The sequence below is a fragment of the Sebastes umbrosus genome, chromosome 14, assembly GCF_015220745.1.
Source record: "Sebastes umbrosus isolate fSebUmb1 chromosome 14, fSebUmb1.pri, whole genome shotgun sequence".
NCBI classification, from domain to species: domain Eukaryota; kingdom Metazoa; phylum Chordata; class Actinopteri; order Perciformes; family Sebastidae; genus Sebastes; species Sebastes umbrosus.
In genome coordinates, this window is record NC_051282.1 from 31707986 (window position 1) to 31720741 (window position 12756).

General features: G+C 39.6%; 1 protein-coding gene across 7 annotated transcripts; it reads left to right on the plus strand.

Annotated features, from left to right (window-relative positions):
- Positions 1 to 248: 248 nt before the first annotated feature.
- Positions 249 to 12051, plus strand: LOC119502089 (myc-associated zinc finger protein). Of its 7 annotated transcripts, none has more exons than XM_037792951.1 (8): positions 249 to 1186; positions 4726 to 4876; positions 6083 to 6510; positions 7638 to 7888; positions 7990 to 8053; positions 9021 to 9192; positions 9310 to 9725; positions 10610 to 10749. In XM_037792951.1, exons 1-7 carry the CDS (start codon positions 1154 to 1156, stop codon positions 9633 to 9635), a joined length of 1425 nt encoding a protein of 474 aa, XP_037648879.1. In that variant the 5' UTR covers positions 249 to 1153; the 3' UTR covers positions 9636 to 9725; positions 10610 to 10749. The 7 variants fall into 7 exon arrangements, with proteins under 7 accessions (XP_037648879.1, XP_037648878.1, XP_037648877.1 ...); XM_037792950.1 differs by having other exon boundaries at positions 251 to 1186; positions 6083 to 6534; positions 10625 to 12051; XM_037792949.1 differs by having other exon boundaries at positions 251 to 1186; positions 6083 to 6534.
- The last annotated feature ends 705 nt before the right edge of the window (positions 12052 to 12756 follow it).

Genomic DNA, 12756 nt, shown 5'->3' on the forward strand with positions numbered 1-12756 from the left:
CTTTGGGGGGAAAATAGTAAAAAGTCTTGGTGTATTGGATGCATGCCGAATTTATAAGTGCTTCTTACTGAATGGAAAAATATCATTAGTTGTGCTTATTATGGTTATTATAATGAATTTAAGACAAGCATGCATGAAATGTTATATTTTTTGAATGGAGTTTGGTGTAACAGACTCGACGTCATGTTAGATTCCAGATGTTGCAGCTGCGCGCATCGTTACCTTTAAGATGCTGCAGGAGGATGAAGCTGGTTTCAGATAAACTCGACACCATTTTAACCAACAGAGAGAGAGAGAGAGAGAGAGAGAGAGAGAGGTCCTGGTGAATGTCGGATTGGATTATTTGTCGGCCAACTACCGGGAAGAGAGGAGGAGGAGGAGGAGAGGAAGAGGAAGAGGAGGGAGCATCATCACACCTTCCCTTTAAAGCTTTCGGGACAGAGGGGGTGAAGGAGATAAAAAAAGAAAAGGAAGAAAGGAGCGAGAGGGAGGGAGGGCGAGAGAGAGAGAGAGAGACCGAAAAAAAGAGAAAGATGTCATCCGGTGGATGGAAGCACCGAGGCGGAGCCGCGGACCGCGGCCGACCAGGAGCGCTCTAGTCCGGGTACTTGACGCCGAGGCTTCGGGACCGACGCTGAGGCCTTTTCCTCCCGGAGATACAGCTACTAAAAACACATTAAAGACCTCCTGAACATCCTGAACAGCTGCTGAGATCAGCACCACATCCTGCTCAGCTTCTGCAGAGAAATAACCTGGATTTTTTTTTGCATGCAATTCACCAGATTTTTTATTTACAGTAGACATAAGCAGATTATATTAAAGATGCACCATTAAAAGCATTAAAAGCAGCATGACATCAACCATCTCAGAGATTCATTCATAACAGCCGAACAGCTGATTTAAGATCATTATCTTCATCACATATTCTCATTTAATTAATCCTGAGCAGGTTAGAGAGAAGAGGAGAGATTACAATTACAGGCCTCAGGTTGTGGTTCTCAGAGCTGCAGTTTGGAGCGTTTCCTCCTCCAGAGCTCCGGTCCTCTCCTCTCCTCCTCTGGTCCTCTCTGGTCCCCGGCTGATAGCTGCTGCTCCCCGGCCTCCCTCCTCTCTGCTGGCTGCTGGTCCCCAGCTGCTGGCTGCACTGCTCAGGATGGACACCTCCTGGAGTAATTTCCTCTTTCAGGTGAGTTAATTGATGCAGGAGCTGCTTGTGTTGTGGTTTTGGGAGTATATTTTTGGGGAGGGGAAAAGAGGAAGAGGAGGAGGAGGAGGAGGGAGGAGGGAGGTTGACATGTCTGCATGGGGTTAAAGAGGGAGGAGGAGGAGGAGGTGATGAGGAGGTCACAGAGGGGTCAGGATGGAGCTGGTGAACTCCTCCACACGTTTCCTGTTTAAACTCTTTAAATTCACCTTTTATAAATAAACTCTGTTAATAATGTTAATAATGAAACTGGAGAGCAAAACATGTGAATGACCTCTCAGCAGGGCTGGAATACCAGCAGCCAGAGGCTGAGTAAGTATTCACATCATTTACTACAGTAAAAGTACTAATACCACACTGTAAATACACTGTTAAAATAAAAGTACTAATACCACACTGTAAATACACTCTGTTAAAATAAAAGTACTAATACCACACTGTAAAAATACTCTGTTATAGTAAAAGTACTAATACCACACTGTAAATACACTCTGTTAAAATAAAAGTACTAATACCACACTGTAAATACACTCTGTTAAAATAAAAGTACTAATACCACACTGTAAATACACTCTGTTAAAATAAAAGTACTAATACCACACTGTAAACATACTCTGTTAAAATAAAAGTACTAATACCACACTGTAAATACACTCTGTTAAAATAAAAGTACTAATACCACACTGTAAACATACTCTGTTAAAATAAAAGTACTAATACCACACTGTAAACATACTCTGTTAAAATAAAAGTACTAATACCACACTGTAAAAATACTCTGTTATAGTAAAAGTACTAATACCACACTGTAAAAATACTCTGTTAAAGTAAAAGTACTAATACCACACTGTAAATACACTCTGTTAAAATAAAAGTACTAATACCACACTGTAAACATACTCTGTTATAGTAAAAGTACTAATACCACACTGTAAACATACTCTGTTATAGTAAAAGTACTAATACCACACTGTAAAAATACTCTTTTAAAGTAAAAGTACTAATACCACACTGTAAATACACTCTGTTAAAATAAAAGTACTAATACCACACTGTAAACATACTCTGTTATAGTAAAAGTACTAATACCACACTGTAAAAATACTCTGTTAAAGTAAAAGTACTAATACCACACTGTAAATACACTCTGTTAAAATAAAAGTACTAATACCACACTGTAAATACACTCTGTTAAAATAAAAGTACTAATACCACACTGTAAACATACTGTTATAGTAAAAGTACTAATACCACACTGTAAATACACTCTGTTAAAATAAAAGTACTAATACCACACTGTAAATACACTCTGTTAAAATAAAAGTACTAATACCACACTGTAAACATACTCTGTTATAGTAAAAGTACTAATACCACACTGTAAAAATATTCTGTTATAGTAAAAGTACTAATACCACACTGTAAACATACTCTGTTATAGTAAAAGTACTAATACCACACTGTAAATACACTCTGTTAAAATAAAAGTACTAATACCACACTGTAAACATACTCTGTCATAGTAAAAGTACTAATACCACACTGTAAATACACTCTGTTAAAATAAAAGTACTAATACCACACTGTAAATACACTCTGTTACAGTAAAAGTACTAATACCACACTGTAAATACACTCTGTTAAAGTAAAAGTACTAATACCACACTGTAAAAATACTCTGTTAAAGTAAAAGTACTAATACCACACTGTAAATACACTCTGTTACAGTAAAAGTACTAATACCACACTGTAAATACACTCTGTTAAAATAAAAGTACTAATACCACACTGTAAATACACTCTGTTACAGTAAAAGTACTAATACCACACTGTAAATACACTCTGTTAAAGTAAAAGTACTAATACCACACTGTAAAAATACTCTGTTAAAGTAAAAGTACTAATACCACACTGTAAATACACTCTGTTACAGTAAAAGTACTAATACCACACTGTAAATACACTCTGTTAAAATAAAAGTACTAATACCACACTGTAAATACACTCTGTTACAGTAAAAGTACTAATACCACACTGTAAAAATACTCTGTTCAAGTAAAAGTACTAATACCACACTGTAAACATACTGTTATAGTAAAAGTACTAATACCACACTGTAAAAATACTCTGTTAAAGTAAAAGTACTAATACCACACTGTAAATACACTCTGTTAAAGTAAAAGTACTAATACCACACTGTAAATACACTCTGTTAAAATAAAAGTACTAATACCACACTGTAAACATACTCTGTTATAGTAAAAGTACTAATACCACACTGTAAATACACTGTTAAAATAAAAGTACTAATACCACACTGTAAACATACTCTGTTATAGTAAAAGTACTAATACCACACTGTAAATACACTGTTAAAATAAAAGTACTAATACCACACTGTAAACATACTGTTATAGTAAAAGTACTAATACCACACTGTAAACATACTGTTATAGTAAAAGTACTAATACCACACTGTAAAAATACTCTGTTAAAGTAAAAGTACTAATACCACACTGTAAATACACTCTGTTAAAGTAAAATTACTAATACCACACTGTAAATACACTCTGTTAAAATAAAAGTACTAATACCACACTGTAAAAATACTCTGTTAAAGTAAAAGTACTAATACCACACAGTAAATACACTCTGTTAAAATAAAAGTACTAATACCACACTATAAAAATACTCTGTTAAAGTAAAAGTACTAATACCACACTGTAAACATACTCTGTTACAGTAAAAGTACTAATACCACACTGTAAAAACACAAAACGAAAATACTTTTCCTTAATTTTTTAGATATTTTTCACATATTTATTGGACATTTTTCACTTTTATTTTTTAATATATTTTACTAATGAGTTTCTGTAATTTTTTCAACATATTTTGCTAATATTTTTCAGACATTTTTTCAGATATTTTTCACATATTTTTTTTGAAAAATTTCACTGGATTACCAATATTTATAAGAAATTTGCAATTAAATTATGTGCAACTAGTTGACCGGCATGGAACTGGAGGTCTGGGGCCCCTGGAGGTCTGGGGCCCCTGGAGGTCTGGGGCCCCTGGTGGGATAGTTGCCCTCTCTGCCTGGCTGGTAGTCCATCCTTGGTTCTTATGAGTCCCAATTTAGATTTTGACAAAGTTGTGATGCAACTAACAATTATTTTCATTACAGATTAATCTGCAGACTATTTTCTAAAGAAATTGATTAACTGTTTGGTCAATAAGACGTCAGAAGGAAGCTGACAGCTGGAACCAGAGAACGTTTGACATTTCTGCTTGAAAATAATCAGAATAGTTAAATGATCAATTAGTGGACTAATAGGTAGATTTTTACCTTGAACACCAAACCGTTACCCAACAGTTAACCTTTAACCTTTGACCTCCCGTCGGTGGGCCATCATAACACTGTTTCTATAACCCCGGTGGATCAATAAGTCGATCAGACCTGTGAAGATGAACTGTGTGTTGGAGGATTAATAAATAAATGTGTTCCTGTTTGATTCCATCAGACGCCGTCGACTCAGAGCCAACCTGAGACGCCTCTTCAGGCCGAGCTGCTGCCGGAACTCACCGGCTCGGCTCAGAGTCCTCCAGCCGAGCACATCGTCACGCCGCCGTCCACCGTCGACACCGCCGCGCTGAGCGAGGAGCCGCTACCTGGTGAGGAGGGGGGGATGGCGGGTCTCGACCTGTTTCATGAATAGATTATTATACATAACAACGGTCTGTTATACGTAGCAACGGTCTGTTATACATAGCAACAGTCTGTTATATGTGGCAAAGGTCTGTTATACATAGCAACGGTCTGTTATACATAGCAACAGTCTGCTATATGTGGCAACTGTCTGTTATACGTAGCAACGGTCTGTTATACGTAGCAACGGTCTGTTATATGTAGCAACGGTCTGTTATACACAGCAACAGTCTGCTATATGTAGCAACAGTCTGTTATACGTAGCAACGGTCTGTTATACGTAGCAACGGTCTGTTATACGTGGCAATGGTCTGTTATACATAGCAACAGTTTGCTATACATAGCAACGGTCTGATATACATAGCAACAGTCTGCTATATGTAGCAACAGTCTGTTATACGTAGCAACGGTCTGTTATACATAGCAACAGTCTGTTATACGTGGCAACGGTCTGTTATACGTAGCAACGGTCTGTTATACATAGCAACAGTCTGTTATACATAGCAACAGTCTGTTATACATAGCAACGGTCTGTTATACATAGCAACAGTCTGTTATACATAGCAACAGTCTGTTATACATAGCAACGGTCTGTTATACATAGCAACAGTCTGTTATACATAGCAACGGTCTGTTATACGTAGCAACAGTCTGTTATACATAGCAACAGTCTGTTATACATAGCAACGGTCTGTTATACATAGCAACAGTCTGCTATATGTAGCAACAGTCTGTTATACGTAGCAACGGTCTGTTATACATAGCAACAGTCTGTTATACGTGGCAACGGTCTGTTATACGTAGCAACGGTCTGTTATACATAGCAACAGTCTGTTATACATAGCAACAGTCTGTTATACATAGCAACGGTCTGTTATACATAGCAACAGTCTGTTATACGTAGCAACGGTCTGTTATACAGAAATTACAGACAGCAGAACGCCGTGATTGACCAATCAGAATCGAGTATTCAACACAGCCGTGTAATGAAATATATATAAAATGCACCAACGACCAGCAACATAAATAAAATGTCTATGAACAAGTCGGTGTTTCTGTAAGTTATAAACAACATAAATAAATGTTGAATGGGTGTATATGTGTAAGACAGTGAAAACATTTAAAAAGTTGAAATGTTTGTTGACGTTTGGCCCCTCTGCTGTGTCCGCCAGTCAAACTGCTCACCAAGCCGAGCCGGCCCGCTCACATCTGCGCCACCTGCAACAAGGAGTTCAAGAACAGCTACAACCTGCGGCGGCACCAGTCGGTGCACACGGGCATCAAGATGAAGGACCGCGCGGCGCGGGAGAAGGAGGACGCAGTGAAGGGAGGACGGGTGGAGAAGCAGACGGTCCCTCTGTCCCTCCTCCACCTCACCCTGCCGACGCAACCTCCAGCTCCTCCACTCCCTCCGACCGCCACCGCCGTCGCCGCTGCCGCCCCGGAGTGCCAGCACCCCCAGCTCCCCCAGCTCGGTCAGCAGCACGCCAACCAAGAGAGCCAGCCGGTCTCCGTGTCCATCGCCACGGCAACTGTAACTATGGCTGCACCGCCTCAACCCATCCAGGCAGCTGTTGTTGTCGTGGGCTCCATGGAGCAGGTGGGTTCGCTGGTGTGCAGGGAGGTGAGTGACCACGATCAAACCACCATTCAGGGTTGATTTATATTTATATCTCCTAGTTTTGGTCATTCAGAGTTTATTTTCTACCGATTTCATCTGCATGCAACGTCCACAGAAATACCAGCAGTCCTCCAAATACCATCTTGTTTTTTGTTTAATATAAGGCGGCAACAGACGTCTTTGTTCAGTTAGCAAAAAGCAACGACGGTAATGTGAACGCTAACACTAGCGGAGTCAACGTTAGCTCAGCTAAGTTTGGAAATAACTGAAAGAAGTGGGGTTGTATTTATACTCCCGTGTTCTGAGATGTAAAATACTGTTTTTGTGAATGGAGTCTGGTGGCTTTGAAGAGAGCAACATATAACGGATTCACCTCCCCGTCAGAAAAGGCTGTCTGACGGCGAGGTAAAGCGGCTTCTAAAGCATTTTCTGACAAGTAACCGAAGCCGCTCTCTTCAAAGCCACCAGACTCCATTCACAAAACAGTCATTTTACCTCTCAGAACAGGAGTTGCTGGTCTACTGCGATCGGTTATTGTGTGACTTTCTGATCTGAACTAACGTGGCGTCCACACAGCAGTACGTCGCTTAGCTTCCTGTCGGTACTCCCGTCTGCTTCTCCAAACTGGGAGCACGCCGACCGCCATCTAAGTTACTGTATTAATACACCGACTATAAGGATGTATATATATACTGTACATGTAGCAGCGTCATCATCATACTTGCCAACCTTCCCGATTTTCCCGGGAGACTCACGTTTTTCTACAGAATGATATAACAACCTAAAAAAAAATAATAATAATAATGGACCCGCCTGCCCCATCAAGAATATCAGAGTTTTTATCTCATAAATTTACTATTTTATTCTCAGAGAATATCAGTTTTTTTTTCTTGTAATTTTCTGTTGTTTTTTCCTCATAAATTTACCACTAATATTCTCAGAGAATATAATTTTTTTTTTGTAAATTTACCACTTTAAACTCAAAAATTCATATCCATAAATCATAAAATATACGACAAAAAACCTTGAATATTCTCTGAGATCATATTATTTTATATATTATTTTAAAGGACCCGCCTTTTAACTTCTCTGCTGCTGCTCCACAGAATCCGAATCCCCACCCCAACACCAACCAGGTGAGGAAGAACCACGCCTGCGAGGCGTGCGGGAAGGCCTTCAGAGACGTCTACCACCTCAACCGCCACCGTCTGTCCCACTCGGACGAGAAGCCGTACTTCTGCCCCATCTGCCAGCAGCGCTTCAAGAGGAAAGACCGCATGAGCTACCACGTGCGCTCGCACCAAGGCGGCGTGGAGAAACCCTACGTCTGTCCTCACTGCGCCAAGGCCTTCTCTCGGTACTAACGTAGATCAGATGAGACGTTTAGGGACCTTTTTAAAGGAGCGTAGAGGTCAAATATCTATCAGTTTTTAATGACTGGTTTTGTTTTGTTTTCAGACCGGACCACCTCAACAGCCACGTCCGACAGGTGCACTCTACAGAGAGACCGTTCAAGTGCACGGTAACGTCTTCATCTGTCTGTTTACTGGAGTTCAACCAATATGGGTTTGTGAATCATATAGACCATGAAACACTGGATAATAATGATGATAATTATGGTGTTTTTAATAAAACAAATCTAACCTGAAGCGAGCCAGAAATAACCGTCTAACGTTACATATTACACATTAATATGAAGCTGGTTGTTGTAAATGAAAGTTAACAAAGAAAGCCATGTGGGTAAATAAATAAAAAGTAAAATACAATCAGAACTGTGAGACAAAACAAACATTTAGAAGAATGAACTTTCAGGACCTTTTTCTACGACGCATATTAGGGCCATTGTAGGTCAATACAAATAATAATATTCACAGTATTTCAGGGAAAAAAACTCACAAATTTACGTGAAAAAAACCTGTTAAAATAGTGTTGTTTTGTTGGATCAGCATCATTTATATTTTATTTTTTAACTTTATAATCTCAGGGAATATCCATGTTTTTTCTCGTAATTTTTAGGTGTTTTTTTTTTCCTCATAAATTTACCACTTTAATCTCAGAGAATATCATTTTTATCTAATAAATTTACCACTCTAATCTCAGAGAATATCTGAGACTTTTTCTAGTAAATTTACCACTTTGATCTCAGAAAATATCCAAGTTTTCCCTCGTAATTTTGCATAAATTTAGCATTAATATTCTCAGAGAATATCAGTTTTTTTCCTCATAAATTTACCACTTTAATCTCAGAAATTCATAGTCATAAATCATAAAATGTACGACAAAAAACTTTGAATATTCTCTGAGATTATATTATTTTATATATTATTTTTCAGGTATTTAATTCACATCATGACAGTGAATATTAAAAAGTTACCTATAAAGTAATAGAATATATCATCCATATTGTCTCTAGTTGTATTTCTGAGTGTGTCTCTTGCTACTCTCACTACATGTATGTATCCATGCTGGTCTTTTATGTTTTCCCACAGACGTGCACGTCGGCGTTCGCCACGCGGGATCGTCTCCGCGCCCACCTGGTCCGTCACGAGGAGAAGGTGCCGTGTCACATCTGTGGGAAGCTGCTGTCTGCCGCGTACATCACCGACCACATGAGGGTCCACAACCAGTCGCAGCACCACGCCTGTCACCTCTGCAACCGCAGTAAGTCACAGGAAACGCAGGAGGCTTTTATTGTGAAGTTGCTACAGGACGATGCGTTTATTGTTTATTGTGGAGCTTCAAGTATTCAAGTATTGAGGAGGTGTTTGTGTTTTCCAGGCTTCACAACGCTCACCTACCTGCGTGTCCACGCTCAGAAGCACCACGGCCAGGAGTGGAAGGAGAGCGGCGGAGCGCGGGGGGGCTTCGGTGGGACGGGGGCCGGGGGGGTGCTGCTCTGCCAGCTGTGCGGGGTGCAGTGCAAGACGGCCACGCAGCTCCAGGGTCACATGGGCACCCACGCCAACCAGGTGGACCCGGGCCCCGACCCGACCACGGCGGGTCCCGTGGGCACCACCAGCGTGGCCGTCACCGTGTCCAGCGCCAGCGCCGTGGGACTGCTGGTAACGGACTGCTCCGGCATCGCCCCGCAGCCCCACAGCTAGCACGCTGGGAGGGCCAGGGGGGGAGCAGGGGACGGAGACGGCAGGAGGCCAACGACGAGGAAGAGGAGAGATGGCATCCAGTCCAGATGTGTGAGTCATTAGTCGAGAAACACGTTCACTGGTAACATGTAAAGTTCACTGAGTTTACACGTCTTTGTGTCTCCAACTGCTCTGGTCTTTTTGTAGTTATGTTCTGTCTGTGGTTGTTTTTTCTTTTTGTAGTCGCTTTTCATCTCCTTGTAGTCATTTTGTGTTTCTTTGTAGTTGTCTTGTGTCTCTTTTGTGGTTGTTTTGAGTTTCTTTATAGTTGTTTTGTGTCTCTTTGTAGTTGTCTTGTGTCTTTGCAGTTGTTTTGTGTCTCTTTATAGTTGTTTTGTGTCTTTATAGTTGTTTTGTGTCTCTTTGTAGTTGTCTTGTGTCTTTGCAGTTGTTTTGTGTCTCTTTATAGTTGTTTTGTGTCTCTTTGTAGTTGTTTTGTGTCTCTTTATAGTTGTTTTGTGTCTCTTTGTAGTTATTTTGTCTCTTTGCAGTCATTCTGTGTCTATTTGTAGTCATTTTTTGTCTCTTTGCAGTTGTTTTTCTTGTCTCTTTTTAGTCATTTTGTATCTCTTTATAGTTGCTTTGTGTCTCTTTATAGTTGTTTTGTGTCTCTTTGTAGTGGTTTTTCGTCTCTTTGTAGTTGTTTTGTGTTTGTTTGTGGCCATTCTGTATCTCTTTGCAGTTGTTTTGTGTCTCTGCAGTTGTTTTGTGTCTCCTTATAGTTGTTTTGTGTCTCTCTTAGTTGTTTGTGTGTCTTTGTGGTCATTCTGAGTCTCGTCCTGGTCGGTGCGTGTGTCTTTGAGGGACAATTTGCAGGTGAAGGCCGGGGAGGCCCGTGACACTTTCGGCCTCTGGGCCCGTTCAGTATTCCATCCATCCGTGTGGTTCATGATGATATTTTGTGACATTTCCATGCGTTTGTTTTCACTTTCCAGATGTTTTCTTAACAGACTGCAAGAAGTGGACTCAGACCGGGAGAAGATCCTCTTCCCTCCTCAGCGTTGTTGGTGGTTTCGTGAGGACGTCGGCCTTCTACTTCCAGCTCCGTCAGCAGTGTTGAACAGCTGACCTGCCACCGACACTGAGAGACACACTAACTGTACGATGTCTCTGCAAATCAGACGGGTCAAAGCCAGCGAAGAGACGTCTGTGGATTAGACGATAAGGAAACCTCTGCTCATTCATGAAGCAGGAAGATTAATGTGTATTTTTATTCATGTGGCTTAGCGATTAGCTGTTTCTATTTGCCATCCTGTCATCGTTTTAACTGTCGACTGACTTGCACAGACTGTCATGATTTTGTAAAGCCGTTGATGTTTTTAGATAATTTATATTCCATGATATCAGTGTTTGTTTATAATGAGACCTAAGGACATATGAAAACACGACTTAATTCATTTTAGAGGTCGACCAATAAATCGATTCTGGCGACATGTGGGCTAAAACTTTGCGGTCCGGTCCGGGGAACAGCTGGTTTTACAGCAAGCAGACGAGTGGTATTCGTGTCATATTCGACCTGTTTTCAGTTTAATTTTCCCCACAAAAGTTAATATATATATATTGAATATATAATGCAGCACTACCAGTCCACGATACGAGACAAGGCAGACAGGGACAGACAGGTCACTTTAACTTCCAAATGAATCCAGACGCGTATCCATCCATTCATGAAATTAAATCTCACACTTTGTTCCAGAAGTATTTTTTATTTACATATTTATTAATTTGACTTTCATGTTCAGTTCCAGATTTATTTATTTATTTATTATTGTATTTATTTTTTTACTTATGTTTTAATTTAATTTAATTTATTTTTGTATTTAATTTGTATTTTTTTATTTATGTTTTTATTAATTAATTAATTAATTAATTAATTAATTAATTAATTAATTAATTAATTAATTAATTAATTAATTTTAGATGTCAGTTAGTGGGGGGGTATCAGCTTCTTCCTGCTCCAAACCATCGGTATTATATCGGCCTTTAAAGATCCGCCATCGGTCGACCTCGACTCTATTTTTTAACTCAACAGTCTCCAGTTTGCCTTCGTCAGATTCTTCAGAGCAGTGAAAGCTAACAGGACTCTGGATCAGCTGTTTCAGACGGGCCATCGTGTATATAAACACTTTTCTATAGCTGATAGAGTTGTTTGTGTATATCCCCCCCCCCCATGAACACTGAATGTGCGTACCTTCTCTGCTTCATATGGTCTTCGCTCTGTCTCTGGATGCTGATCTGTAACTCTTGATGAAGGTGACTTGTTGACTCGTAGCTACCTTCCTGTGGCTGTGTGCATATTGATTGTACTTGATGCATATAGAGCATAGCGCCGCGTTACTACTGTATTAAAAATAAGCAGTAAAATGACTCAAGGTGACATCATCCTTCATGAGTGCCTGCTGGAGTACATCTACTCAAGTAGTGTACTTAAAGTACACATTTGAGGTACTTGAGTCTTTTCTTTTCATCCCACTTTATACTTTTACTCCACTACATTTATCTGACAGCTTTAGTTACTTTATACATTCAGAAAACTACACACAGTACTGCAGGGATACTCAGTACCTGCAGTATTTTTACAGTGTGGTAAAGTATTAGTACTTTTACTGAAGTAACATTTTTAATGCAGGACTTGCATCAGAGTATTTTTACAGTGTAGTATTAGTACTTTTACTTGTATTAGCGTATATTAAGAGTGTAGTATTAGTACGTTTAATTTTAACAAAGTATTTTTACAGTGTAGTATTAGTACTTTTATTGAAGTAACATTTCCAATGCAGGACTTTTACTGAGCATTTCCACAGTGTGGTAGTACTTGTACTGCAGTAGAGGATGTGTAGTAGTACTTGTAGTACTAGTAGTACTTGTACTGCAGTAGAGTATGTGGTAGTAGTACTAGTACTACAGTAGAGGATGTGTAGTAGTACTTGTAGTACTAGTAGTACTTGTACTGCAGTAGAGGATGTGTAGTAGTACTTGTAGTACTTGTACTGCAGTAGAGGATGTGTAGTAGTACTAGTAGTACTTGTAGTACTTGTACTGCAGTAGAGGATGTGTAGTAGTACTAGTAGTACTTGTAGTA

Bases quoted from the DNA above. Each gene is read 5' to 3' on its own strand.
- LOC119502089 (XM_037792946.1), top strand. From the start codon at position 6,009: ATGTGTAAGACAGTGAAAACATTTAAAAAGTTGAAATGTTTGTTGACG. The intron at 8,054-9,020 runs GTAACGTCTTCA...GTTTTCCCACAG, and splicing joins AGAGACCGTTCAAGTGCACG to ACGTGCACGTCGGCGTTCGC. The intron at 9,193-9,309 runs GTAAGTCACAGG...TGTGTTTTCCAG, and splicing joins CTGTCACCTCTGCAACCGCA to GCTTCACAACGCTCACCTAC.